The sequence below is a fragment of the Streptopelia decaocto genome (assembly GCF_964273445.1).
Source record: "Streptopelia decaocto genome assembly, chromosome: 25".
In the NCBI taxonomy this organism is placed as follows: domain Eukaryota; kingdom Metazoa; phylum Chordata; class Aves; order Columbiformes; family Columbidae; genus Streptopelia; species Streptopelia decaocto.
This window is the reverse complement of record NC_138680.1, coordinates 3,607,745-3,634,909: the sequence shown is the minus strand read 5'-3', so window position 1 is coordinate 3,634,909 and position 27,165 is coordinate 3,607,745. Positions and strand designations below refer to the sequence as shown.

General features: G+C 63.9%; 3 protein-coding genes across 12 annotated transcripts; all 3 read left to right on the top strand.

Annotated features, from left to right (window-relative positions):
- Positions 1-3,669: 3,669 nt before the first annotated feature.
- DMTN (dematin actin binding protein) lies at positions 3,670-13,096 on the top strand. The gene is made up of 16 exons (XM_082072845.1): positions 3,670-3,910; positions 7,670-7,733; positions 7,989-8,045; positions 8,542-8,616; positions 8,808-8,963; positions 9,090-9,134; positions 9,229-9,337; positions 9,433-9,489; positions 9,564-9,716; positions 9,807-9,916; positions 10,270-10,375; positions 10,457-10,521; positions 10,607-10,655; positions 11,246-11,532; positions 11,614-11,694; positions 11,777-13,096. The coding sequence occupies exons 3-16, from the start codon at positions 8,028-8,030 to the stop codon at positions 11,888-11,890; spliced, it is 1,425 nt and encodes a 474-aa protein (XP_081928971.1). The 5' UTR covers positions 3,670-3,910; positions 7,670-7,733; positions 7,989-8,027; the 3' UTR covers positions 11,891-13,096.
- Positions 13,097-13,218: 122 nt separating this feature from the next.
- On the top strand, positions 13,219-19,623 carry LOC309450154 (actin filament-associated protein 1-like 2). 9 transcript variants are annotated; one of them, XM_082072837.1, is made up of 16 exons: positions 13,222-13,339; positions 15,777-15,905; positions 15,983-16,057; positions 16,162-16,238; positions 16,469-16,559; positions 16,635-16,840; positions 16,917-17,096; positions 17,284-17,367; positions 17,629-18,024; positions 18,103-18,233; positions 18,325-18,445; positions 18,557-18,650; positions 18,773-18,874; positions 18,981-19,141; positions 19,231-19,341; positions 19,424-19,623. In XM_082072837.1, exons 1-16 carry the CDS (start codon positions 13,324-13,326, stop codon positions 19,448-19,450), a joined length of 2,001 nt encoding a protein of 666 aa, XP_081928963.1. In that variant the 5' UTR covers positions 13,222-13,323; the 3' UTR covers positions 19,451-19,623. The 9 variants fall into 9 exon arrangements, with proteins under 9 accessions (XP_081928961.1, XP_081928963.1, XP_081928959.1 ...); XM_082072838.1 differs by having other exon boundaries at positions 13,229-13,339; positions 16,469-16,840; positions 17,629-17,722; positions 17,807-18,024; positions 18,554-18,650; XM_082072835.1 differs by having other exon boundaries at positions 13,219-13,339; positions 16,469-16,840; positions 17,629-17,722; ... (1 more) ...; positions 18,382-18,445; positions 18,554-18,650.
- An 842-nt stretch (positions 19,624-20,465) lies between these two features.
- Positions 20,466-27,122, top strand: FHIP2B (FHF complex subunit HOOK interacting protein 2B). Of its 2 annotated transcripts, none has more exons than XM_082072573.1 (17): positions 20,466-20,525; positions 20,604-20,682; positions 21,478-21,647; positions 22,469-22,573; positions 22,695-22,817; positions 23,272-23,442; positions 23,529-23,725; positions 23,804-23,912; positions 23,991-24,067; positions 24,552-24,741; positions 24,841-25,010; positions 25,091-25,198; positions 25,684-25,774; positions 25,855-25,998; positions 26,144-26,263; positions 26,342-26,442; positions 26,518-27,122. In XM_082072573.1, the coding sequence occupies exons 1-17, from the start codon at positions 20,481-20,483 to the stop codon at positions 26,621-26,623; spliced, it is 2,106 nt and encodes a 701-aa protein (XP_081928699.1). In that variant the 5' UTR covers positions 20,466-20,480; the 3' UTR covers positions 26,624-27,122. The 2 variants fall into 2 exon arrangements, with proteins under 2 accessions (XP_081928699.1, XP_081928698.1); XM_082072572.1 differs by having other exon boundaries at positions 26,123-26,263.
- Positions 27,123-27,165: the final 43 nt, after the last annotated feature.

Sequence of the window (27,165 nt, the reverse complement as noted above, 5' to 3'; positions counted from 1 at the left end):
CATCTGTCTGTGCAGCTCGGAGGGCCCCTGGGCACGAAGACCCCAGGCCAGCACTTGTATCCCCATGGCCGTGGGGTCTCCGTGTTATTTATTGGAGGGGAAGGTCTGTGCCCTCTCTGGTGGCACAGGGACACATGTGGGTGCCCACCAGGCTCCTCTGGCCAAAGAGAAACTGCCTTTAGGTTATTTTTATTGGGTTCTTTTGATGGGTTATTTGTGTGTTTTCGCAAGCTCGGCTGTTTCCTTTAGGAGTGGCTTTAGGCCTAAATATTTAGACTTTGGAGTTTATTTGTGTAAAGGAGGAAACCCCAAGGCAAATAAAAGTGAGTGTCTAGACTGCTGGAGTTCTCATTCCTGTGATGAGGCTTTGCCGTGGGTTTTGTACCTGCTGGAACGGGGGGCACAGGGACCCCGGATGTTCAGGGAGACGCTGGGTGGCAGGAGGACAAAGGTGCCCACTGAAGGTGACACCCCGTGTCCCCATCCTTCTCTGTGACCCCCCGGTCTGTGTCCTGGGGGTGTCCCCTGCATCCCAGTGCACAGAGCATCACCCTCAGTGTGGTACCCAGAGTGGTACTCAGGGTGGTACCCGTTGCTCCCCGCACCTGGGGCCACCGGTTGGGGTGTCCCCCCCCCATCCCTGAGCTCTGTCCCCCCAGCCCGTGCCGTCCCACCTTCCCCATAATTGCTTTCCCCTCTGACAATGCCTGGGGAGGTGGCGGCCGGCCGGCGGGGAGGATGTAAGAGGATGTAAGAGGATGTAATCCCTTCACCCCCAGCCCCTACAAAGCCCCACCAGCATAATGCCGGGAGGGGGGCACGGCTGGGGGGACCATGGGGAGAAAATTATAACAGTTTGAGTTAAATGAAGCTTTAAAGCAGAAGAGAAATGCAACACCCAGCAATTACGGCCTAACAATGCACCCGGCGCTGCCTGCCCAGGTGTGGTGGGCAGGAATTAACAGAGCTACACGGGTAATTTTTTCTCCCCCCTCCTGCTCCCTTTGGCCCCACAGCCCCAGCTCCTTGATTCTGCAGGAATTCGAGACATTCTTGAAAGGAGAAAGGAGCCGACAGGGTCTGGACCCTCCCTGTCTCCACCGCCCCCTCCCCAGTTTAGCCCAAGCTTCAAAGGTAGAGGAGTTCCCTTTGTGTAATCTCCGCTTTAATTTTTCTCCATCCTTTTTTTCCTCCCCCTCCTTCTCTTCTCCTTCCCAAGCCCTTCCTCTCTTTTCTTTCAGGGTTTTCCCCTTCCTCCCCTCTCTTTCTTCTTGACCTCCCGGGATATAAAGGGCTCGGGAGGGTGAGTCCTTTTTAATTATGGCCAAGGAAGAAAAAAGGAAAAATTAACTTTACACGGCTTCTTTCTTGCTTTTTGAGGTGAGACCCAGGGCGGGGGGCGGAGGTGGGGACAGGAATGTCCCCCTGTGCAGAAAGTGCACTGGAGGGTGTCCCCCCCCACCGCAGCCGTGGGATGGGGATGCTCGAGGGGGGTTAAGATGCTGAGCAGCTCCCCAGAGCACCAGCTTTGCTGCAGAGGTGATTGGTGTCAACCCCATGGAGCTGGTACCCCCAGGGTCCTTGTCCTGACAGAGGGTTCCCATGAGCATCACTGGGGTGGCAGGGGCTGCTGTCACTGGGCTTCTTCAGGGTGACGTCCCCTGCAAACCCAGCAGCACTGTGGTGGGGCATCGGGGGGCAATTTTGGGTCAGGCAACTGCTTCCTAAAGAGATTCAGGGGCTGCATCCCCCCCAAAAGGCTCCTTGCCCCCATCCCACAGGGCAGCGAGGCTCCTGCATATTCTCTATTGCTCAGTGAGTTCAAAGGATGCTCTTGCCCATCCTTCCTCACTCAATGGGGCCAAAGGATGCCCCTGCTCATCCTCCATTTCTCGGTGAGTCTGAAGGATGCTCCTGCACATCCTCCATCGCTCGGCGAGGCCCAAGGAGGCTCCTGCACACCCTCCATCGGTTGCGGCGGAGGCGGTCGCTGTAGCAACGTGCCGTGCGGCGCAGGGGAGGGGATGCTCGGCGCAGGCATGGCTCCCGGCGGACAGACAGACCTGCCCGCAGCGGGCCATGGGCTCCTGTGAAGGTAGGGCCCTGCTACCCCCCCATTGCCCCCCAACAGCCCTCCAGCAGTGGTTGGCAGCTGCCTGGCTTTGAAAGGCTCCACTGGGATGAGGGGCGACCTTGCGGGCACATGGGGGGCTCTGGGGAGTGTGTTTGGGCACAGCGGGTGCACACAAGGGTGCAAGAGCTGGTGCGCGGTGTCTGGGTGTCTGTCTGCTGCAGGATACATGTATTTCCAACCTTCCTCCTCCCTTGGGGCACCCCTGGGTGCTGAGGTTGGGGGGCTGAGCTCCACGGCGGGTGCCACGGACGGTTCAGACGCCCGAGTGGCCCCGGGCGCAGGTGGCAGCCGCCGAGCAGCCGCTGCGGTTGTCTTCATGCTTGAGAAACTGGGTTAGCAGGGGGAAGGCAGCCGTGATTATTCACGGGCACGGCCCCCGGGGGGGGCAGCCGGCGGGGCGGGGGCCAGCAAAGCCCCTTCAGCGTGGGGACACGGTGGCGTCTTGAGGATGAGGCCATGATGCTCTTGGTGCAACGAGCCAGGCGGGTGCTGGCATCAGAGGGGGAGGGTGTTTGTGTCCCCCCAGATGTGCATCTCCCAGATGTGCATCTCTCAACATGCATCCCCCCCAGACGTGCATCCCTGGATGTGCATCCCTGGACCTGCATCCCCCCTAGATGTGCACCCTTGGGGTGTGCATCCCTGGGTGAGCATCACCCCGAGATGTGCATCCCTGAACGTGCACCCCCCAGCTGTGCACCCCTGAGTGTCCATCCAGAGGGTCCGGCAGCCCTCGCTTGAGCCAGGAGGGGAAACTGAGGCAGCAAACAGCACGGAGCGCTGGGGAGAGGATGCAGCAAGGGAGCTGCTGTCACCAGGCAGCTCTCTCCCACACAGAGCCGGGAATAGCTGCCGGCTCCGGCGCTGCGGCACCAACGCAGCCCCCGCAGCCCCCCGGGAACTGGGGTGCTCGGGATGTGGGGGGCTCCCGGCTTTCCCGGGTAGCATCTGCAGAGCTCAGGGCTTGATTTTTAGCAGATGCCCAGCACCTCCCTGGCCCTCACCCTTCCTCGGTGGAAATTCCTGCCGTGTTTCCCCTCCCAGGGGAGCGTGGGGTGGGTACAGTGCTCAGAGCACCCCCAAACCCAGGCTGGGGGGCAGGATAGGTGGGGGGTTGCCATCCTCACCCATCATTGTGTTCTCAGCTCCCCCTCTGCTCAGCTCTGCGGGGTTTGGGGGTGCCAAACCCCCAGCCGGGGTGCGGGGACCGGGGGTGCTGCCCCCAGCTCCATCCCCCAATTGCAGCGGGGGGGGTGCAGGGCCCACCCAGCACCGAGCGGGTTGTTTCTGGCAGCCGGGCCAGCGGCGTTATTTATGTTTTCCTCCCTCTTTGTGCCGGGGAAGCGGTGGGAGCGGGAGCCAATACTGCTTCGTCATGATGCCGGCTAATTCTCCTCTTGTTCCGAAAGAGCCTGAGCCAGCAGCAGAGGTGGGGAGAGGCGAGTGGCAACCCCCCCCCCCCCCCTCCCACGCACCCACCCACGCACCCACCCACCCACGCACGCCCTCCCCGGCGCCCAGCACCGGTTATCGGTGCGGCAGGCGGCACAGCGCGGGGCTGGGGCTGCGAGATAGGGCTCGCACGGCCGCTCGCACCACCGCACGCTCGCCCGCACGCTCTCGGATGCGCGCTGCGGCGCGGCGGCTCGGCCGTGGCCACGGCACACGGCCTGGTAGCCCACGGGGTGGTTGGGTGGCCAAGCGAGAGGAGGAGGACAGAGGGGTCCCCCCAAAAAGCTGCCCACAGCTGGAGGTATGCGGTGTCCCCGGCATTAGGTGAGTGGCCGCGGGTCTCGGTGGGGAGAGGGGAGGGAGGTGGCCGGGGGGGGCCTGGGGGGGTGGTTTGTCGGTGTCTTTGCTTTCCCGTCGCTTTTCGGTGCCGCTGCTCCCCCTCCTTTGGTGCACCCCCCCATCCTGGGGGGTGGGGACAGCCCCATATCTTGTCCCCTGTCCTCTCCGGGATGCACTGTGCCCCCTCCCCACGCCTGGCCGCGCAAAGCCAGCTGCCCTTGCCGGGGGGGCCGCGGGGACAGGAAGGGCGGTGACCCAAGGCGGGGACTTGGGGACACGGGCTTCATCACTAAGGGGGGAATAACCCCTCCCGGGGCTCCCCCCTGCGTCCCCTCCATGGCAGCACCCCCACTTCACCCCCCACCCCCCCCGGGACACCCCCCGTCAGAGCAGGGACAAGGGATGAGACCATTCCCAGTGGAGTGAGTTTGGGGGGGTCTCAGCGCCGTTGCTGGGGGGTCACCTCCATCCCACACCCCCCAGTGCAGGCTGTGCTGGGTTTGATGATCCCTGTGTGTATCATGGTGGGGCTGTGGCAGTCCGGGTGTCACCGTGTCACAGGGTTTTGGACTCCCCCAGCCCCTCCCAGCCCCATCCAGCCCCACTGATGCTGCACTGAGGGGCTGAACTCCCGTCACCCACCACCATGGGGCAGTGGGGGGAAACTGGGGTGCAAAGCCCAAACGCCAACATCTTGGAGCTATTTCCTTAGGGTGGGGGAGACCAGCTCCTGGCCGTGGGTGTGCAGGGCCGGTGGTCAAGCAGGGCTAAGCCCAGGTAGCCCTGGGCCACCAGCTGCCACATCGACCCCAGGGACCCCCTGGCCACATCCCAGTGTCTTCCCAGGCGGGTGGGACCCCTCACCCAAGCTGCTCAATGCAGGGCACCCCATGGGACAGTCCCAAGGGCTGGCAGAGCTGGGGGGCTCATCAGGGACCGGGGGGCATCACCAGCCCCACACCGGGAGCCCCTGGGGGCCGCGGCCTCCTCGCACACCCCCAGCGGGTCCCTCCGTGTGCGGGATGAGCAGGCTAATCCCATTTTAATCCCAGATTACGTGCCACGTGAGCCGCTGCCCGAAGCGGGCTGCAGCGTGGCCATCGGGGCCGTGCAGGGCGGGGGGCCAGGGGTAGACCCCCCTACCCCATCCAGGAGCTTTAGGGTGAGAACCATGCATCCCTGCTCTTAACTGGTTGGGGGGGTCCCAGCATCCTGGCAGGGCTGGGGACCAGGAGAGCAGCTGGGCTGGCCCAGATTCCTCGGGTGGGAGGAACTGAGCAGCTGGAGGAGGTGACAATGTCCCCTTCATCTCCTTCTGGATGGGGTGGGCGTGTTGCTGTGATCCCCCCAGCCAGGGAAACTGAGGCACAAAGCATCCTGGTGTTCGCAGGAGGGGAGATGGGCAGGGTGCACCCTCCACCCTAGGGGATGGAAAAATCCCAGGGGCCAGGCACTGGTGGCTTTTAAGGCCACTGAGATGTCCCCGTGCAGTGGCACGGAAGCAATGGGCTGTCAATAGCCAAAGGGTCGCTCCCCTCTGCCGAGCGATGCTCCGGTGGGGAGGGAAAGGGCGATAAAAAGCAGGACAAAGGAGGAACTGGACACCGGCGAGACACGGGTCGGGGACCCACGTGCTCCCCGCCGCGATCGAGTTGCCGGTGGGGCCCTCGTGTGCCTCGGTGTCCCCCGGCGAGGCGGGCAGGATGCTCGGTGCCTCTCCCGTGTTGTGTTTGTTTGGGGTTTGCTGCGGGAGGAGGAGGAGGAGGAGGAGGCCAGGGCTGGGCTGGGAAGCACCGGACGCTGTTCCCAGGGCTGGCGGGAACCGTCTGTTCGGGGAACTTGTGACCCCACCGTGTCCCCCCGCCCTGACGCTGGCAGGGAGCTGGGGCAGCCGCGGGAGCGTCGGGGTGTCCGTGCCCAGCAGCATTGCAATGGCAAGGGGTGAGGAGGAGGGAGAGGGGAGGAAGGCTGGGGGTCCCTGCCTGCGTCCCCCGCCCAGGACGAGGGGGTTTGTGCAGCCTGGCCCCTGGCCCAGGCGCTGATGGCTTTGGCGGCTGCGAAAAGTCAAATCCGGATTTCCTCGGGGTGGGGAGGAGGGAACCGGCCTCTTCCCGCTGCAGCGGCAGCAGCTCTCCCCGCGGCCCCCCCGGAATGTGCTGTGCAGGGGGAGCTGGCACCCCCACAGCCCGGCGAGCCCCCACCGGCACGTAGTCTGTCTGTCTGTCCATCCCTCCCTCCATCGCTCTGTTTCCCCTGCATCCCTGCCCAGCATCTCTCCTGGCTCCAGCAAAGCACTGCAGGTACCCAGAGCACCACCCTGGGAGGGGGCCACGGTGTTACCCCCCCTTGCCCCGCTCTCCCTCGCCCTTCTGGCCAGGAAAATCCCAAACACGCACCGGGGTGCCCTTATCTCGGGGAGCAAGGGGGAGCGTGCGGGGGACCTGCCAGCGAGGGCTGCGGGGAGATTGGAGGTTGCCATGGGCAGAGAAGCTGCCATCGGGGCGGTGGCTCCCTGGCTGCACCAGATAAGGTGTCCCCGTATCCCCAAGATGGGGGGGTGACTGTTCCTGGGCTGGTTGTGCAGTCCCGACACCACTCGCCAGCCCTTTTGGCTGCATCGCCGTGTTTCTCCGCACCCCCGGCTCGGGCTTGTTTTCCTTCCCCGCCGGCATCCGCATCCACCCGTCCCCGCACCCACCCTCCCGCCGGCCTCTGTGCTTCCTCTGCCTCCTGCTCTTTGCCATCTCATCCATCTGCTGGCTGCCACCGCTGCTGCTGCCACCGCGTCCCCACCGCCTGTCCCCGGCCCGCCCTGGGCCCCCAGCCCTATGGGGTGTGAGCCGCAGGCGGGGGGGCTGCCCTGGCTCTGCCGCTGGAAAGTCTGAGCTCATGGGTGCCCAGGATCGCCCGGACAAAGCTGCTTTGTGCCGCGCTCTGTGTCGATCTGGGGGTGTCTGTCCCACCAGAACTGGGTTCTTCAGACCCCTGGGAGGTGCTGGGGATGAGTGTGAGTAGATCAGGGCCCCCACAGCAGCAAAGTGGGGGGTTATTTGTGTCTAAGTGGTCTCAAAGGCTCAAGGCTCCAGGCTGGAGCTGCTGGCAGAGCATCCTTGTCCCTGCTCGACCCTCGGAGGAGCAAACCGAGGGCTGGACGTTGTGCCGGCAGCTGGAGGATGCTCTGGTCCTTCTCCATCCCTGTATCCCATGGGGATGGGCTCTGCGCCCACACTGGAGCCGTGGGGCTGGGGGACAGCAGGACTGGGTGTCCCCAGGGGGGGTGGCATCTCCCCAGCCCCACGCACAGGCTGCCGGGGGGGCAGGTAGCTTTGAGTTTGGAGGGCTCTGGTTCTGGGTTGTTGTTGCACGAGTTTTTCCCCAACGCCCTCCCCTCTGAAAGGAGAAGTTTGGAGGAGAATGGGGAATTTTCCCCTTTGTGTGGGGGCATTGTGGGCTTTAAAGCGCAGGGAGGGCTCAGTCCCGGGGGGCTGCGGGGCAGGGGCTGAGCACAGCACCCCCATCCCGCTGCCGCTGGAGCCTTCTCGAGCAGCGGACAAAGAGCTTCATTACCTCTGCTCGTTTGGCAGCGCTCGTCAGCAGCCGCCGGGCAGCGGGGCCGGCACGGGCAGGGAGGTGGGCAGCGGGACGGGGGGGTTGCAGGGACAGCGGGAGGACAAGGCTGAGCTCCACACCGCTGTCACCCTCGCTGTCACCCTCACTGTCACCTCTCTCTCGTCTCAATCGTAGAGGCAGCACCCGAGCCCCAGCGCGGCGTTAGAACCCAGAGGGATGTGGAGCCACAGAGGCAGCGGTGAGTGGGGGTCCAGTGTGTCCCAGTTCCTCTGCCCTGCCCCAGGAGTGACATGGAGCCATTCAGCCACCCTGGGGACAGTGACATCCCCTGGCAAGCCTGTCCTGCTGCCAGCACGTTAATATTTGGCAGTGGGGCTGTACCAGCCTCATGCTGCATTAGGGTCCAGGGTGGGGGGCTGCTGTGCTCAGCAGGGGTGGTGGGGAGCATGGGTGTCACCCCAGGTGCCCCAAAACCCCCGCTGTCCCCATGCAGGACCCTGTGACTGACACAGCCCCGCCAGCCCACAGCTGAATGGAAAGACTGCAGAAGGTAAGGGGGGGCATGAGTGGGGTGCTGGGGGGCTGCGAGTGGGTGCTGGGGTGGGCAGGGTGCTGGGGACATGGGGTGGTGGGGCTGGTGGCCAAGGACAAGGGCTGGTGGCCAAGGACAGGGATTGGTGGCCAAGGGCATCACCAGGAGAGTCACGTCGGGATGCTGCTGGCAGGGCCCTGCCTTCCTCCTCCTCCTCCTCCTCCGCCAGCCCAGCCTGGCAGCACCATCTAGTGGCAACACGTCCTGGCCAAGCCACGGTCACCTCCCCGGTGTCCCTTGGCCTGAACCCCGACGCTGGAGCAAAGGACACCCCAGCACCCATCCCGAAATCCCACCATCCCCAAGGGTGTTCCACCTGGGCACACTGAGGTCCATGGGGCACAGGGGTGTCCCCAAGTTCCCCAGCCATGCGCTGGGGTCCTGACCATGACCCTGAGCCCCTTCCCAAGCCAGCCATGCCAAGGTTTGCCAAAATCTGCCCTTTTCCTTCCAGCAACCACTGACCTCCCCTGGGAGCGTCTGTTCCTCCCGCGGCTCCAGCGTCCCGGGATCGCCCTCCAGCATTGTGGTAAGTGGTCCCTTGTGTCTCCCCACCACATCCCTCTATCCGTGGGGTCAATGTGTGACTCCCCAAACCCTCTCCATCATTATAGAGGGGCCACAGAGGATGCCAGCCCCAGGGAAGCCCTCCCTGTTCCCCAATGTTCCCTTTCTGCACCCCAAAAATAAAGATGCTTTTCCTTCCTTCCTTCCTTCCAGGCTAAGATGGACAACGAGGTTCTGGGCTACAAGGACCTGGCTGCCATCCCCAAGGACAAGGCGATCCTGGACATCGAGCGCCCCGACTTGATGATCTACGAACCCCATTTCACCTACTCGCTCATGGAGCACGTGGAGCTGCCCCGCAGCCGAGAGGTGAGGGAGCCCCGGGGCCACCCTGCTTGATTTGGGGGGGCTGGTGAGGGGAAACCCCCCCAGACAGAGGGTTCCTTGAGGGCAGATGTGTGGCTGCTGGAATAAATTCCTTCTTGCCCTTTGCAGCGCTCCCTGTCTCCCAAATCCATCTCTCCTCCTCCGTCTCCAGAGGTGAGTACTGACAGCTCTGGGATGCAGGCAGGGGCTGTGATGGGGGGGTGATGCCGAATTACTGGGGTCTCACTGTCCCCCCCCTTGCCCGCAGGTGATCCGGGAGTGGCTGGAGAGCCGGACCCCCGGCAGTGCCCCCCATCCCACCCCTCGCCAGGGCAGCAGCTCGACCCGCAGCAGCGTCCAGCACTTCCACCGACCCGGTACAGCCCCCCCGGCACCCCCAGCACAAATGGGGGGTCCGGCAAACACCTTCCCAGAGCCATATTCCCAGCCCCAAATCCCCTTTTCCTTGCAGAGACCGACACGACGGAGCTCAACATCTACAAGAAGCCCCCGATCTACAGGCAGAAAGGTGAGCGGGGGGGTCTGTCCCATGGGATGGGGCACCCCGGGGCGCTGCCTCACCCCCCGCCCCGTGTCCCACAGACCATCACCCCGGTGCCCACCATGGGAAGCATCTCATCGAGGACTTGATCATCGAATCCTCCAAGTTCCCGGCGGCACAGCCCCCAGACCCGAACCAACCCGCTAAGATTGAGACCGACTACTGGCCGTGCCCCCCCTCGCTGGCCGTCGTGGGTAGGTGGGCAACAGGGGCTGAGCTGCACGGGGGGTCTGTTCCCCCCAGAGACCCCACAGCAGATGTGACGTTCCTTTTTGTCCCCCCAGAGACGGAGTGGAGAAGGCGAATGGCCTCCAAGAGAGGGGAGGAGGAGGAGGAGGATCTGACGGAGGAGATGAAGAACCTGCGGGAGCTCCAGAGGCAGGAGCTGAGCAAGGTGAGGGGTAGAGAGGGCAGGTGGGCGCCCTCCTTCAGTCAGGCTTTAACTGCAAAACGTTGCCTTATTTTGGTGGCTTTTGGTTTGAAGTGCAGAGAATACATTGAGAATTCCACTGTTTCAAATCCTTTCCGTTTTCCAACACATAACCTTTATTTGAATTTTCTCCTTGGAGGACTGGTACTGCCAAGTTTTATTATCAAACCATTAAAATATTAACATTCCAGAAGACAGAATCAATGCTTTCACTAATAACAGAGATTTTCCTATAGTAGAATGCCTTGTTTTTAAGATCTTATAAAGCTGATACACAAGATATATTGATTCCCCCACCCATGTCCCTTTGTCCCCAGATCACCTCCAACCTCGGGAAGCTGATCCTGAAGGAGGAGATGGAGAAATCTCTCCCCATCCGGAGAAAAACCCGCTCGCTGCCGGACCGGACGCCCTTCCACACGTGTATGTGGGCAAATCGCATCCCCCCCTTCCCTAACCAGTGGCTTTGGCTGCCGGCACCCCTGACCGTCTGTTCTCTTGCAGCTCTGCACATGGGCAGCTACAAGAGCTCCTCGCTGCCCGCGTCTGGCAGGAGCACCCTCACCCGGGTGAGTGGGCAGGACAGGGCCACACGGCCTGGGACGGGGACTGGGGGTGACAGCGTCCTGATGCTGTCCCCTTGTCCCCTTGCAGCTGCAGTCGGCAGAGTTCAGCTCGGCAGGCAGCGAGAAGAGCAGTCCGGGTGAGCATCGACCCGTGGGGTGGGGATGCAGGGGTGTCCCCAGGGATGGGGGGATGTCCCCAGGGATGGGGGGATGTCCCCAGGGATGGGGGATGTCCCCAGGGATGGGAAATGTTCCCAAGGATGGGGGATGTCCCCAGGGATGGGGAATGTCCCCAAGGATAGGGGATGCAGGGGTGTCCCCAGGGATAGGGGATGGAGGGGTGTTCCCAGGGGATGCAGGGGTGTTCCCCAGGCATGGGGATGTCCCCAAGGATGAGGGATGCAGAGATGTCCCCAGGGATAGGGGTTGCAGGGGTGTTCCCAAGGGTGGAGATGTCCCCAGGGATAGGCAATTTCCCCAGGGATGGGGGGTATAGGGGTGTCCCCAGGGGGGATGTCCCCAAAGATGGAGGATGCTGGGATGTCCCCAGGGATGCGGGATGCAGGGGTGTCCCCAGGGATGGGCAGTGTCCCCAAGGATGGAGGATGCTTGGGTCAAGCCTGGGCTAAGCAGAGGGTGGAAAACCACCTCTCAGGGCTTGTCATCACCAGGGGGAGGACAGCGGGGGGGTCCCCAGGGCTGAGCCCTGCTCCTCTCTCTTTTCCAGGCCTGCAGGTAAGCGCTTGTCTGGCTGCCGGTGCGGAGACCCAGCGAGAGGGTGATGTACAGGGTGGGGACACTGGGGACACCTCCGTGATGAGTTGGAGGTGGGAGGGTGGATGTGCCGCACCCCCAAGCTGGAGCCCATCACCTTGGCTTCGGTTCGGGAGGGAGAGGGCAGCGCTTTGGGGACATGGGGGGGTCACAGCTGATGTCAGCATTTGTCCCCCCCAGAACGGCCAGCGCGGGCGCATGGACAGAGGCAACTCCCTGCCCAGCATGTTGGAGCAAAAGGTGAGCGGTCTGGGGGGGGCCAGGGCAGGGATGGGGGAGCTGTGGAGAGGGTTTTACAACCTCCCTGACCCCCCCTTGCAGATCTACCCCTATGAAATGCTGATGGTGACGAACCGCGGCCGTGTGAAGCTGCCGCCCGGCGTGGACAGGACCAGGCTGGAGGTAGAGGCTGAACCGGCATTTTGGGGGGGCAGAGGGCACAGAATGGGGAACCCCATCACCCTCCTCTCCCTGACCCCCACAGCGACACCTCTCCCCTGAGGATTTCCTGCGGGTTTTCGAGATGCCCCCCGAGGAGTTCGGCAAGCTGGCCCTGTGGAAGCGCAACGAGCTGAAGAAGAAAGCCTTCCTCTTCTGAGCCCGCCGAGCTCGCCCCGTGTCGCCGTGTAACCGCTTTAGGGCTCTCAGCCGGTTTTTACCAGGACCCCCCACTTCCCCTCTGACCCAGCCCCCCCGGCTCTGCCCCCCCACCTCGCTCCTCCTGCAGGAAAAGGGCTCAGGGGGCTCAAACTGCCCCCGCCGCCGGGTTTGCAGGGGGGCGATGGGGCTGGGGGCAGACCCTGCGGCGGGGCAGGGACGGTTCAGCTGGGAGGGGAAGGTGTGGGGGGGTCTCTGTGCTTTGTGCCCCCCCTCTTTGCCTGGGCACGCTGGCAGGGGCAGTGCCCGGCTCTGCTTTTGGTGGCTGGGAGTGTGTCGGCTTCGTTGTGTGGTCAGTGGGATGGCTTTTCTCCTCCCTGGGGGGCGGCTGCCTCTGGGTGTCCCCCCAGGTGTGCCCCTCTGCCCCCCCACACCTTCACCCCAAGAACTGGGAAGATCCTGGGGACCCACTCACTGCCAGACTGATGCTCTCCCAGCAAAGCCAGGCTGCCATCCCACCTTGCCCCCCTCCAGCCCCCCACTTTTAACATCCCCCCTGGTCCCTCCTGCGCCAACAGCGATGGCCACAGGGACACGGACACTGCCAAAACCCGCCCGGCACCGGGCTGGCGGAGGGCAGGGCTGGGATGCTGCTGAGACGGAGCATCGCAGGATGGGGCAGGGGGGCCGGGGGTGTCTCTCCTGCTGCAGACACCCCCACAGCGGGGTGCTGCATTGGGGGGGATGCAGCAGGGCCATGGGGCACAAAGAGCCGGGCACGGTTCGGTGGGCACTGAGGTCTGGCCCCCTGGCCGTGCAGGCAGGGCTCAGCACCTTCCCTTCTCTCACACCTCTCCCATCCCCTCTTCGGGCACATGTTTTGGGCAGGACCCTTCTGTCCCCGCACCCCTTGTCCCCCCCACACTCCCCGGTTTCTGTTTCCAGCCACTTTCCAGCCGCTAGACCTTGTTGGGATGTAAAGAATGTAATTTATCGGGAAATCACTGGCCCATACTTGCCTTTCACTGCTACTCTACAAACAACATATCTATAAATATATATAAAAATATGGGTTGTTTTCTGACTGGACTACAGTGATTCACTTTCTCTGTTTTTGTTTTTGTTATAGTTTTATTTTATTTGCTGGTGTCGGAGAATCCGCGTGAGAGTGATTTTTTTGCTTACAATTAAAGGTGAAATGGCTTTACCCCGGCTCCGCTGCTTTTCCTTTCCCACTCAGTCCCGCCCCCCCGCCCCGGCCCCAGGTCCCTGCAGATGGCGATGGTGCTCCGAGGAGGATGAGGAGCCCTTCCCCGCCTTCCTCCCCCCCACGCCCCTGCGCTGGGGGCCCGCGGGGCGGGCGCGAACCGAGCCGAGCCGGGCCGGGCCAGCGCTGCCCCGGTCCCGGGCCGGTCCCGCCGCCATGTGAGCGCCATGGCCCGGCAGAGAGGTACGGGGGTGCAAAAAGAGGGTGCAAGGCTGGGTGTGGGGGGGCGGTACAAGGCTGCAAAAGGGCGGGGGTGCCCACGGGAGCGTGAGGAGGGTGTGGTGCTTGCAAAGGGGGTGTGGGAGGGAAAAGTGGGTGCGGGAGGGTGCGAAAAGCGGCGAGCGAGGTGTGGGGGTGCGGGATGGGGAGGGGTGCAAGGGACAAGGCGGGGGTGTCAGGGTTTGGGGTATCAGTGCAGGGGCGGGGTGTTTGGGAGCCACTGAGCACGGTGCATGGTGTGGGGCACCGGGGCTTCCCCCAGCGCCCTCCCTGGGGCAATTTGGGGGTGCAGCAGCCCCGGGGGGAGCACCCCCGCCCTGCGGCCGTGGCCCAGAGCCTCCCCGCAGTGCCGGGTCACGCTGCGGCCACCAGCAGCTCCGGGCTCGGGGCGGCCTCCAGCTTTTTCTGAGTCATCCCATGCTGGGCGAGAGCCGCCCCGAGCGCTGGAGGGGGGGCCCCGAGATACTGCCCCCTCCGCCTTGCACCCCACGAGGGAGCAGGACTCTAGTCCCTCATTGCACAAACACACGTGGCTGTGGAGTAGGCGTGCCAGCCCCCAACCCTCCGGGTGCTGGCACCACCCAGGGCACCCCTTGGGCACCCCTCTCCTTCCTCCTCCTCCCCCGAGGATGAGGATGGGTCTGGGCTGTCCTGTGGGAGCGGGGCACTTTGCTAGGAGACCGCTGTATGTTTGGGGGGCGTTTTCCTCCCGCCCTGGAGACCGGGGCAGCTGTTTTTCATCTGGGCTGCCTTTCCCTTGGCCCTGGCAGCTGGTGTGGCCTCAGGGGCGAGGGAGCTCCTGCCTGCTCCACACCGGGCGGTGCAGACAACCGGGCACCCCCAAAACACGGTTCCCTGCCCCACCGAGGGCATCGGGGCCAGCCGGGGGGAGCGCAGTGGGGAGGATGCATCGAGGGCTGGGGGGGGGGCGAGTGGATGGAGATGTCATTGCCGAGGAATTCAGCCTGGGCGGAGGAGAGAAAGGGAGGGAGAGGAAGAGCCAGGCACACCAGGCACGGGGGCCAGGCCCTGTGGCCCCCCCTCAAGCTCATGCTCTGCCCAAGGGTCCCTTCAGTCAGCCCCAGCCCCCCCATCACCCCCGCAGGGAGCTGGTCTCCCCTTCCCTTCCCTGGTTTCCAGGGAAATCCAGATGTTTGGGCGCAGCTCCGGCATTGCTCAGCCTCGCTGCCCTGCCAGATGTTTCCTCTCCCCTTGGGCAGGGGTGTGTGCTCCCCAGCCAGGGACACCGGGGAGGGGGGACGGTGCTCCCCCCTTGCCAGCATCTCTGCAGGGGCTTCTCTCATGTCCCCTATAACACACGTGGAACCGGTGGGCTCCTTCCTCTGCCTGCCCTCGCCTCCCCTGGGGGCTGCCGCTGGTTTTGGGGGTGCGTTACACCCCCGCCAGCCCATAGCGATGCAGGATGCAGGGCATGGGGACACTGGGGTCACCTGGGGAGCCACGGGGCAGCGTCGCAGCCGGTGTGGCTCCACTGGGGGTGTCCCTCTTCCAAATGGCAGGAGGGCGGGAGGCTGGGAGCGGCGTGGGGGGGGCAGTGGGTTTCGACAGCGGGTCTGTGATGTTTCATCCCAGCTGGGAGCAGGGAGCGGAGCCCGGAGTGCCGGAGCAGAGCGACGCAAACCACTTCCAGATGCACGGCAGAAGGAGCTGGGGGGAGGCGGGCAGTGAGCCGGGGGGACCGGGGGCATCTGCCCGCTCCTGCGGCGGCAGCCGGGGGTGCCCAGGATGAGGGGGCTCTGTAGCTGCAGGGTGATGGGTGTGCGTGGTCCTGTTCTGCCTCCTGCTCCTCCAGCACAGCAGGGAACACCTGCACAGACCCAGAGTTGATGGGACCTTCTCTCTGTGCCTGGAGCCCTCTGGGTCTCCCCCATGGGGACAATGCTGTCCCATCCCACTGCAGGACCGAGGAGGCACAAAGCAGCTTCTTGTCCCATCCCATCTGTGGCACAGCGGGGTTGGGGTCCCCAGTCTGCCCTCGAGTGAATGCTCAGCATTTTCTTCATGCCTGGAGCAGCCTTCACCAGCTGCTCCCATGTGCTATACCTCCTCCTCCTCCTCCTCATCCTCCTCCTCCCCAGCATGGAGGAGCAGCAAGTTGGGCTGCCCAGCGCATCCCCTCGCCCAACCGGGAACAAACCCGCTCTGTGAGTGCACACAGAGGGGCCTTCAGCGGTGCCCATCCCCCCTCCTCATCCTCCCCCAGCACCCCAAGCCCATCAATAGCCGGATTGTGCGGAGCTGGGGCAGGTGCCCGGAGTAGGGGCACGGGGCACGTAACCCCCACGTCTGCTCAGCATCGGAGAGCCCCCCAGCCCTGCCCAGCGTGGCAGGGGACGGGCATCCCTGGCAGGGTGCGGTGGCACATCCCTGTCCCCTGCAGACCTGGACAAGCTGCTGTCGGACCTGCGGTCCTTCCTGCTCATCCTGGACCGGGAGAGCCTCAGCGCTGCGGCTCGGGCCAAGAAGAAGTCAGTGGCCGATCTCCTGTCGCGGCTGCAGAGCCCCTCGTGTGAGTGCGGGTCCGCGGTGGGGGGACAGGGTGGTCCCTGGTCGGTGCGGGGCTGTGACCAGGCGCTCCCCCCGCAGCAGAGGATGCAGAGTACATGATCATGCGCTGCCTCTCGCCCTCCCCGGGGACCCCGCAGGGCCGGGCCAGCCCAGGTGAGTCTTGCTCTGATCCACACCCCGTCTCGTCCTGCATGGCCGGGGGTGCCCGGCTCCTTGCTGACCCCACACATTGCGACCCATCCTGCTTTCCTCCCCAGGAACCAGGACGGGGGATGCAGCGGGAGGGAGAGCCTGCGAGTGCCACCCAGCCAGCACCCTGAGCCTGCACGGAGGGGTAAGGGGGCAGCGGATGGATGGGGGGTGCTGGGGGCTCGGGCAGGGGATGGAACAGGAGAAGGGGACCCTGTGGTCAACCCTGCGCTGCAGCCTTGCTTGTAAAGGGATCTGGCTGGGCTGGGAGGTCCCTGTGCTGCTGCCAGCTCCAGGTAGAGCCCCCCAGCTCTGGGGGACCCCATGAGGTTCACCCCGGGGGCAGCACTTTCAGAGCACCCCTTTCCTCCCCAGAGCAAGGTGCTGCGTGTCCCACCCCCCCCACCAGCCGACAACTCCTATGAAGATGCCGAACCCCTCAGTTCCAGCAGATGCACCGGCTCCGGTGAGCAGCACCCCACCGTGCCCCCCCCGCAGCACCCCCGTCCCCCCATCACCGTGACACCGTCCCGGCTCTCAGGCGGCACCGACACCGACAGCAGCCACTACGAGTCTTACGAGGAGGATGAGGATGGTGTGACCGACCGTGCCCACTACCTGCGGCGACCACCAGACGCCGAGCCCCCCGGCCCCCCCGAGGCGCAGCTCTGCGGGTTCCTCTGGAGGAAGCGCTGGCTGGGGCGGTGGGCGAAGCAGCTTTTCATTGTCCGGGAGCATGTGCTGCTGGTGAGAGGCTGGAGAAGGAGGGATGGAGGGGGGAGAAGGGTCCCCAAGCTCTGCTGACCCCCCCGTGTCTCCGCAGGGCTTCAGGTGTGCTGCTGACCCCCAGCCCGTGCTGGAGCTGGACCTGCGCGGCTGCCGCGTCGCCTACAAAGCCAAGCGCGGCAAGAAGATGCCACACGCCCTGAAGGTGACAGGGACGGCGGGCGAGATGCTGGTCATCGGCTTCCAGAGCCGGCAGCAGGCTGAGGACTGGAGGAAGGTTTGGAGGTGTTGCAGCCTGGCAGAGCTCTGCGTGGGCAGGAAAAGTGGGGGCACAGCCGTGCTGGGGTGCTCCCAAGGTGGCTGGGGACGTTGCCATCTGTCCCCAGCTCCTCTCCCATCCTGGGGGTGCCTGGAGCCCCGTTTGGTGGGGGAGCAGGAGCTGCAGCTCTCCCGTCTGTCTGCAGGTGATTGAAGAGGTGAGCAGCAATGCCCCGAGCGGGCTGGCAGCCATCGGTGTCCCAGAGTCACCCTCCACGAGGCTCAGCAGGGTGAGCCACTTGTCCCCCCCCCGCCCAGGACACCCAGGTGCATGGGAAAGGAGCTGCTGGGGGTGTCAAGAGTCCATCCCCATTCCCCATTCTGCCCCTTGGGTGATGATGGGGTGGATTGCACAAGGTTAACGGTTGGGCTCAATGATCTTGAGGGTCTCTTCCAACCAAGATGATTTTATGATCACCTTGGGGTGGGGGTCAGCGTGCGGGGGGCTTAAAGCCTGGGGAGGATGGGTCTCTCTGGATCTCCATTCTCAGGCTGCCAGGTCCCAGCTTTGCAAGGAGGAGGAGGAGGATTGCTCACAGCAGAGCGCTGCCCGCAGCCCCCGGCCCAGCGAGGATGCTAAAGGAGGTGCGGTGCGTTGGGGACCGGGCGAGGGGGTGTCCGTGCACCCCGTGTCCCTGACGGGGTGTCCCCGACGGGGTGTCCCCGCAGGGTTCCTGGCGGTGCGGCTGCGGGGCCGCTGGCAGCGGCTGTGGTGCGCGGTGCGGCAGGGAGCCCTGCGCATGTTCCCCGAGCCCGGCGCTGCCCAGCGCCCCGTCTGCGCCCTGCGCCTGGACGGCTGCCAGGTCCACCCGGGGGCGGCCGCGGGCTCCCCCCAGCACCTCCGCATCCGCATCGCCCAGCGGGGCCGGGAGCTGGCCCTGCTGCAGGTGAGCAACCCCCGTGGCACCCCCACATCCCTCGCCAAAGGGGGACCTGCTGAGCCCGGACCCCCTGCCCCACACCAGACCCGTTCGGATGAGGAGAGGGAAGCCTGGCTGAAGACCCTGCGGGCCAGGGGAGGAGAGGAGCCGGCCAGTGACAGCCCCTGCACTGACAGCCCCAAGCTGGGCGATGCCAGCAGCTGCGCCACTGCAGGGTAAGGAGATGCTGGCCAGGACATGGCCAGCTCCATCCCTCCCGCTTCGCCGCAGGGCTGCGGGCAGGAATGAGACCCCTCCTGCTCGCAGGGGGCTGCTGCTGCGCCGTGTCCCGGCCCCCAATGCCTACATGGACGACCCGTTCAGGCAGCTCCCGCCAGCCGAAGCCCCCAAGCATCTCTACTCCAACGTGGAGCGGCTGCAGCAGCTGGTAAGCACTGCTGATGCATCTTTCCCACCCCACACAACCCCCAGGGTGAGGAGGATGGGCTCCCACCATCCATTTGCCCACGGGCTTCTTCTGGGCTTCCCTCTGCAGCAGCAGAGCTTGGACCGAGCAGCGCACGGGCAGCGCAAGAGACCCGTGTCGGCGGTGCCCACGGGTGCCGGCAGCAGCGCCCTGCCCGCGCAGGCAGGTGAGCAGGGGCTGGGTGCCCCACGTGCTGGGATGGAGTTTGCAGTGGCCGTGACCACGGTGTTGTGCCGTGATTCCGCTGCTGTTCCGCCCGAGCATCCTTCCTCTGCTCTTCCTCCCCAGCATCAGCGGCAGCAATCTGGGGCAGGGATCTCTCCCGGTCCCAACGCACCCTGACGCTGCCCGAGAGGAAGGGGACTCGGGATGGGCTGGATATCCTCATCGGTAGGACCGTAGAGGGGCTCTGCCTCTGTGCTGGGGGCTGCCTGGCTCTTTGCTGAGCAACCAGCGGGGTTGGGGGGTACCTGCAGTGTCCCCACTGTCCTTGCAGGGAAGAGAGCTTTCCCCAAGCTGGAGGAGAAGGTGGGGCAGCTGGAGAGGGCCTGCCGCGTGAAGGGCAGGCTGAAAGCCGGCTCCGAGATGAACCTGCTGGCCATCGGCAAGTCCCTGAAGGGCCACATCGCTGCCACCGCCAGCTCGGCTGGCTCCGAGGTGAGGGGGACACCGGGGACGGGCTGGAGGGAGCGTGAAGGGTTTGGGCAGGCAAGCATCCCCCTCTTTCCGCTCCGGTTTTCTGGCAGGGTTCGTTCCTCACGCCGCTGCTGAAGCGCACCATGTCGGCCAAGAGCGCCCTGAAGCCAACTCCATCCCCGGCCATCGTGGAGAAGGGCAGCGTGCTGCAGAAGAGAAAGGTGGGAGCTGCGCGGGGTGAGGGTGATTCGGGTACCACTGGGACACGGCGGGGGGTGACCAACCATCTCGGCCCCTCTCCAGGAGTGGGAGATGAAGGCTGCAATGTGACCAGAGCTACGGCATCCCCGTGTCGGACCGGGCATCTCTCAGCAGGACGGGCTGCACGTGGATCGTGCAGGACCAGCCTGCTATCTGGGTTTTTTAACCATCAGTATCGATGCTACAACTACACACATCTATTTTTTATATCTATATCTATATTAAAATACATATAAACTCTCCGCCTGTGGATTCCTGGTTTCTCTGGCATGAGGGCTGGGGGGCGACGAGCTTCTCATGGACTCGCTGCCTTCTTGTCTGTCCCAGCAACTTGATTTTGGGGCACAGATTGCCCAGTTCCAACCTTGCAAGCCGCCAGCTCTGTCCCCAGTCAAAACGCTGCGACAGCAGCACCCCAGCCCCCCCCGGGGACACCCATTTGCAGGGGTGGGTGCAGACGGACCCTGGAAGAGCAACTGGGGGGGACACACAGAGTGGGGGGGCTGCTTGGAGCATCTAATTGCACCTTCCCTGGAGTCGGCAGGACACGGGCTGGGCCCTGGGCTGTTTTCGGGCAGCTGTGTTTGTCTTGGCTTGGTTTTAATTGTAGAAACTTTGGGTTTGTTAAGGATTTAAAACAACAACAAAAATACACTGTAAAACTTGGCTTCTATGGGGTTGTGCCGCTGGAGAGGTGAACTGGGGCGGTCTGTCCCCATCTCAGTGTGATGTATGGATGGGGAGTTATTGCAAGGGGTCTGTTCCCCCACCCCGTGCTCCCCCTCGGAGCAATTTTAGGGCTGAGGGACCTTTGCAACCCCCCACTACACACCCCAAATACCCCTCCAACCCCCCCAATCCATCCCCCTCCTGACCACCCAGCTCCCCCAACCCCGGAGCCGGAGCGGAGCCGCCGGGGGGAGGAACCGCGGTCCGTCCCCCCCCCCCGCCCCGCCCGGCGCCGGGCGGAGCCACCGCAACGGGGCGGAGCGCGGCGGGATCGGGCCCGGGAGCGCCGTCGGGACCGGGGCCGGGACCAGTACTGGGGGGGCGGGGGGGCGGTGCGGGGCGGGGGGGCGGTGCAGGGCGGGGCACAGCCATGCTGAGCCGTCTGGGCGCTTTGCTGCAGCAGGCGGTGGAGACGGTGAGTGGGGACCGGGGGTGGGGGACACGGTGGGACCCGGGGGGGGTTCCGTGCACCCCTGACCCCCGGTGTGCGCAGCGGGAGCCCAGCGTGGACCTGCTGGAAGCCTTCACCGAGCACTGGAAGGGCATCACCGGCTACTACTTGGAGGCTACGGGTGAGTGGGGTGCGGGGAGAGGGTCCCTGTGCCCTGGGGTGGGGTGGGAATGAAGTCCCCATGGGGTCCCCATGTCCTGGGAGAGGGTCCCTGTGCCTTAAGATAGCATCCCATGGCCTAGAAATAAGGTCCCTGTGCCCATGGTAGGGGTGTCTATGCGCTGAAACAGGACCCTGCGCCCAGGATGGGGGTCCCCATGCCCCGGGAATGGACCCCGTGCAGTAGTAAAGCACCACACCGACCCTAATGCACTGTGGTTGAGCTGGCATGCGGGGTTTTGGTGTGGAACGTGCATTCCCATACCCCAGGAGGACTTAACCAGCCAAACACTTGGCCCTGCCTGGCCCCGACCCCCCCGCACACCAACGGGGTCAGCGCGGGGTTTGGGTGGGTGCGTGTTTTCCTGGGAGCGATGGCAGGTCGGGGCACGTCCCCGTCGGGGAGCACTAAAAGCAAGGTCTGCAGAACTTCAGCCTTGTCCTGGCAGCATCTCGGTCCTTCCCCCTTGCTCCCTGCTGCCCATTCCCCCCCTGGGCTGTGGTGGTGGGTCCCCCAGCCCCCTGGTCCGGCTGGGGGCACAGCGGGCAGCTCGCTAGGCCACGGGCGGAAGGAGCAGCCTCGAGTGCTGCTGGGACTCCCCATCACATTGCCATCTAGCGTCGTCCCCGCCGACAGCATGGGAGCTGCATTCCGGGCCAGCACGGCTCGGGGTGCCGCTGGTGAGCACCCCAATTCACCCCTGCGCTCCCCTCGTGGTGGGGGTCACGCCACAGCCCCTGATTCTTGTGTCCGCAGACGAGAGCGTCCCCGCCAGACAGACGGACATCCCCTGGCGCCTCAAGCAGATGCTGGACATCCTGGTGCATGAGGAGAAGCAGCGCCCGGCCGGGGAGGCTGGTCCGTGCCTGGAGTACCTGCTGCAGCACAAGGTCCTGGAGACCCTCAGCACCCTGGGCAAGGCAGAGGTGGGTGTCAAATCATAAAGAAACCCACTTTTTGGGGGGCGACCCCCTTTGCTACAGCACCCGCAGCCTTTTCCAGCTGCTTTGCCTGCTGTTGCTCTGTAATTTTAATTTCAAAGCTCTTCTAGCTGGGCAATGAGAGTTCGTAGAACGTGAGCTGGTTGGGGTGCTTGTTTTTTTTGGGGGGGGGCTGGCCTGCTTAGTTTAAGATCCCTATGGGGATCCTTTCTGCTGTTCCTGCAAATGTCCCTTGTCCCCCATCACATCCCTGCGTGTGTATCTTTCACACCAGCACAGCTGGTGCGTTGCTGCTGGGGTTTGCAGGACGAGGTGTTTTTAGACAGCTCCCTCTTAAAGTAAATATTGCCCAAATATAATGGCTCAGCTGTTACTTTGTTGCTAATTATAATGAGGATCCCTATAAATAGCCTTATATTAAGACATAAATAAATGCTAGCATAGAATTGGCTTCAGAAGCAGGTGCTGGCCCTTCTGTGGCGCTGAGGATTTGGGTTTTTGGGATGCTGGGCTTTAACTCCCCATCTCTAGCGCTGTAGCAGTGGGAAAGGGGGATTAATCCCCCTGGTTTTATTCTCTGCAAGAGAGCTCAACTTTGAGAATTCAGTCGCTAATTGCTAAGGGGAGAGGAGCCCAGGGCAGGTGGGAGGTCCTGGGGGGTCTATGGGCCCTTTTGCATCATTTTGGGGGAGCAAAACCATGACTGCTGGGTGACCTGGCAAGCAATTTGGGGCAATTACAGTGTAATTAGGTACCCGAACAGGTAACTGGGCTCTCGCTGATGCCTCTCCCCATCTCTTTCACAGTATCCCCCCGGGATGAGGCAGCAGGTCCTCCTCTTCTTCACCCGGGTGCTGGGCCAGGTGCAGCACCCGCTCCTGCACTACCTCAACGTGCACCGCCCGGTGCAGGTGAGCTCGGGGTGGGCTCGGGGGGTCCCGGCTGGCGATGCCACACGTTGGGGTTGGCTGCATCCCTCCCCGAGCCTGCGGAGCAGCCCCCAGCCCGGCATCCCGCTCCCTGCCCCGCCAGAAGCTGCTCCAGCTCAGCAGCGACCGCCTGGGCTGCGGCACGGAGAAGGAGGAGGTGCAGTTCGCCGCCGTCCTCTGCGCCAAGATCAAGCAGGATCCCACCCTGCTGGCGTACATCCTGGAGGTGAGCAGCTCCCGGAGATGTGGGGGGGGGTATTTGTGGGGTTTGGCTCGTTTAATTGAGCTTTTTCACCTGCTTTGCAGCTCCAGCCCCACTGCAAAGCTCCGCGGGGCGAGTGGGAGGAAGGTGGTGGCTCAGATGCTTGTTTGGGGACTGACCTGTTGCAATAGGACAAGGGATGATGGTTTTAAACTAAAGGAGGGGAGATTTAGGTCAAATAGAAGAAATTGTTGCCCCTGAGGGTGGTGAGAGCCCGGCCCAAGTTGGCCAGAGAGGTGGTGGATGGACCATCCCTGGAGACATCCCAGGCCAGGCTGGACGGGGTCTGAGCAACCTGAGCTGGTGAAGATGTCCCTGCTTATGGCAGGGGGAAAAGACTAAATTACCTAAAAATGTCCTTTCCAACCCCCAAAATTCTATGATTCTACGATGCTTTGCTGCTCCTCTTCCTCTCCAGGGCAAGAGCATCCTGAACGGGAGGAGAGCCCCGGAGCTGCCGGCCAGCCCTGTGGAAGAGTGTGCAGAGCATCCCGTGGGTACCACCACCGGGTCCCCCCCAGCCGAGCCCTCCCCGCCACGGAGGGACAGCAACCTCGTCACCTCCCTGCTGGGGCTGTGCAAGAGCCAGGTATGGGGGCGAGGGCTGACAAGGAGGGGGCGGAGGGCAGCGCCGGGTGCGTGACACCACTCGTCTCCTCCTCCTCCTCCTCGCAGAAGAGCAGGGTCGCGCTGAAGGCTCGGGAGAACCTGCTGTTGCTCGTGGGGCTCGCCCAGGAGGCGGCTGCTGCCCGCCTGGTGCGGAGCAGCGCCCTGTGCCCGCTGCTCACCGAGCACCTCTGCGACCTCTACAGCGCCGTGCCCCCCGGCACCGACCCCGCCGACGTCCTCGCCACGGGCAGGGCGAGCTGGAGGTGAGGTGGCAACACGCAAGGTGGTCCCCAAGCGCCGCCGAGGGTTTGTCACAGCCCCGCATCCTCCACCCTGCTTAGGTCGCAGGGTGACAGCGCCAGCGATGGGGTTTTCCCAGGGAAGGAGAGCCTGGATGCTTTTTTCGGCTGGCTGGATTACCTCGATGAGCTGGTGACGGGCGCCCACCCGGTAAGGAGCACCCAGCGCCGTGCAGAGCAGGGTGGCCACAAACGCGCCGCACGGCTCAGCTTCTGCTGTCACCCACAGGTCGTGGCAGATGCCATCGCCGAGGCCGTGGATGAGAAGTTTTTCCAGGGCGTCCTGCAGCCGCGGCTCCTGCAGATGTGAGTGTCCCAGGTGCCAGAGAGGAGATGGGGAGCGCTTCTCTCTCTAGGAGCCCCTTGGGGCTGGGACTGCGGGGTTCCCCTTGCCTGCAGCTCCTTTTTCATGGAATAGAATCATATAGAATCATTTTCGTTGGAAAAACCCCTCAAGATCGAGTCCAAGCGTCCCCCACCCCTGGCACTGCCCCATGTCCTGAGAACCTCATGTCTGTCTGTCCAACCCTGCAGGGATGGTGACTCCAGCACTGCCCTGGGCAGCCTGTTCCAAGGCCCCACAGCACTTTTGGGAATAAATTATCACAAATTTCCAACCTCAACCTCCCCTGGCACAACTTGGGGCTGTTTCCCCTCATCCTGTTGCTTGTTCCTTGGGAGATGACCCCCCCTCCAGGTCCCCCCCCAGCCTCCTGTTCTCCTTTTTCCCCGCTGTGAGATGCTGTGATGCCGTCTCAGGACAGCAGCATCCCCTCCTCGTCCCCGTCAGGTCCGAGCTCACCGTCCTCAGCGCCACGGCCATGCTGACGGGCACGGTGCGGCAGATCCACGCTCCCCCGCTGCTTCATCGCCTCGTCCTCTTCCTCCTGGGGCCGGACCGGCACCCCGAAACCCCAGGCGACACCCCCCACCCTCTGCGCACCCAGCTCATTGACCGCTGCAACCACCTCTCCGATGAGGTGAGCCCTGTTTTTGGGGGGGTGGCCACACACACACAGAGGGGCGATGCGGGGGGGACAGTGGTGGTCTCACCCCCCCACCTTGCCGTGCTTTGGCAGATCAGCCTGGCCAGCCTGCGGCTCTTCGAGGAGCTCCTGCAGAAGCCCCACGAGCACGTGGCATGCAGCCTGGCGCTCAGGAACCTGGAGACCAGGGGCTACCTGCAGCGCGGCCCCCCCGCGCCCGAGGAGCGCGGACCCCCCGACGCAGACCCCGATGAGGATGGGCTGTGAGCGCTGGGGCTTCCAGGGCAGGGTGAGGGGTGCCCACCCCCCCGGTGCACTCCCGGCTAATGCACTGGCCCCACAGGGACCTGGAGGAGGATCCGTATTTCACCGATGGGTTCCCAGATGCTGGATTCGGGATGGTGAAAAAGTCCCCGTCGGGGAAGGGGCATGTGAGCGAGGTGGTCAGCAGGTAGGGATTTGCATCCCACTTCTGCATACTGCTTCCTCATCCTGCTTCCCATCCCACCTCCCCTTTCCAAATCCTGTTCCTCTTCCCATTGTTTCCCCATTCCGCTTCCCCATCCCTCTTCCCATTCCGCTTCCCCATCCCTCTTCCCATTCCGCTTCCCCATCCCTCTTCCCATTCCCCTTCCTCATCCCTCTTCCCATCCTGCTTCCCCATTCGTCTTCCCATTCTGTTTCCCCATCTCTCTTCCCCATCATCTCTCTCTCTCTCTTCCCCATCATCTCTCTCTCTCTCTCTTCCCCATCATCTCTCTCTCTCTCTTCCCCATCATCTCTCTCTCTCTCTCTCTCTTCCCCATCATCTCTCTCTCTCTCTCTCTTCCCCATCATCTCTCTTCCCCATCCCTCTTCTCCATCCTGCTTCCCCATCGCTCTTTCCCATCCCATTTCCCCATCTCTCTTTCCCATCCCTCTTCCCCTCTCCTCCAGCTTCCTCTGCCTGGTCCCCGAGGAGGCCAAGACGTCCTCGTGCATGGAGGAAGGCGGCTACGACACGTACGTGCACGACGCCCTGGGCATGGTGAGTGGCTTGCGGGGGGGTCCCCATCCCCGGTGGCACCAGCCCTGACTCTGGCTGTCACCCACTGTCACCCCCGGCAGGTCCAGGCGTGCCGTGCCAGCGCGGCCCCGTGGGGGTGGCCGCTGTCCCCCCGGCCCCTCGACACCTGCCACCCCGAGGTGACATTTTACGAGGGACACTTCCTCAAGGTGCTGTTTGACCGGATGACCCGGATCCTCGACCAGGTAGGGGGAGGCCAGGCGAGATGTACCTGGGGTCCCGACTGCCCCTTGGTGTGGCTGGGGGGGCTTTTACCCCCAAAGCGCTGCCTGGACCCACCAATGGAACATTCCCCCCCCCTTCCCCCAGCCCTACAGCCTGAACCTGCAGGTGACATCGGTGCTGTCCCGCCTGGCCGCGCTGCCCCATCCCCACCTCCACGAGTACCTGCTGGACCCCTACCTCAACCTGGCCCCCAGCTGCCGCTCACTCTTCTCCGTCCTCGTCAGGGTAATGTCACCTGCTGGGTGCGGGGGGGACGGGGACACCCTCCCCGAAATGGGGCCTGACTTTTCCCCCCCCATGCAGGTGATGGGGGACCTGATGCAGCGGCTGCAGCGGGTGCCCCAGTTCAGGGCGAAGCTGCTCCTGGTGCGCCGGCAGCTCCTGGGGCTGGTACCCGGGGAGCAGTAAGTGCTGGGGGGGCACAGGATGGGGGGGTGTACCCCACAGAGCCCCCCCTCCCATTGCTTATGTCCCCCCAGGATGGACCACACGATGCTCTTCAAAGGGGTGGTGGTGCTGGAGGAGTTCTGCAAGGAGCTGGCTGCTATCGCCTTGGTCAAGGGACCGCCGGAGGGGCCCCCCTGATCTGCACCCGCTCTTTGGCTGGGCTGCGGTGACCAGGTGGCCCTGCTGGGACCAGAATGTCCCCAAGAGCCGGGCACGGCGGCGGCAGCCTGGGAAGGACGCTGGCACGGAGGAAGAGGAGGCACAGCGTCCTTCACCAAGCGGGAGGTGATGCCACCTCCCCCGGGCAGGACGCAGCCCCTTGGGGTGCAAAGTGTTTCCTCCTGGGTGGTGGGTTCCTGCTCCCCCCCGCCCTATATCGGAGCTGCCCCCTGAGCCCCCACTGACCTCAAACGGGGGTTTTTTGGCAATAATGGGCGGCACAGGCGCGGTGCTGTGTTCTGCCCCCCTCTAGGCTGCAATAACTTAATCATCTCCCCGGTTCTCCAGCACGGGGGGGTGCATTTGTGTGTGTTTGTGGCTCCTGCCTGGCAGGGATGGTGCCCCCCAGCCAGGCACTGCATCCCCTGGGTGACGGGACTCTGGTACAATAAAGCTGTGAGCTCAGCTGTGCCATTGATACTGTGCCTGTCCCCTTTCTCAAACAGACCCCCCCACTTCAA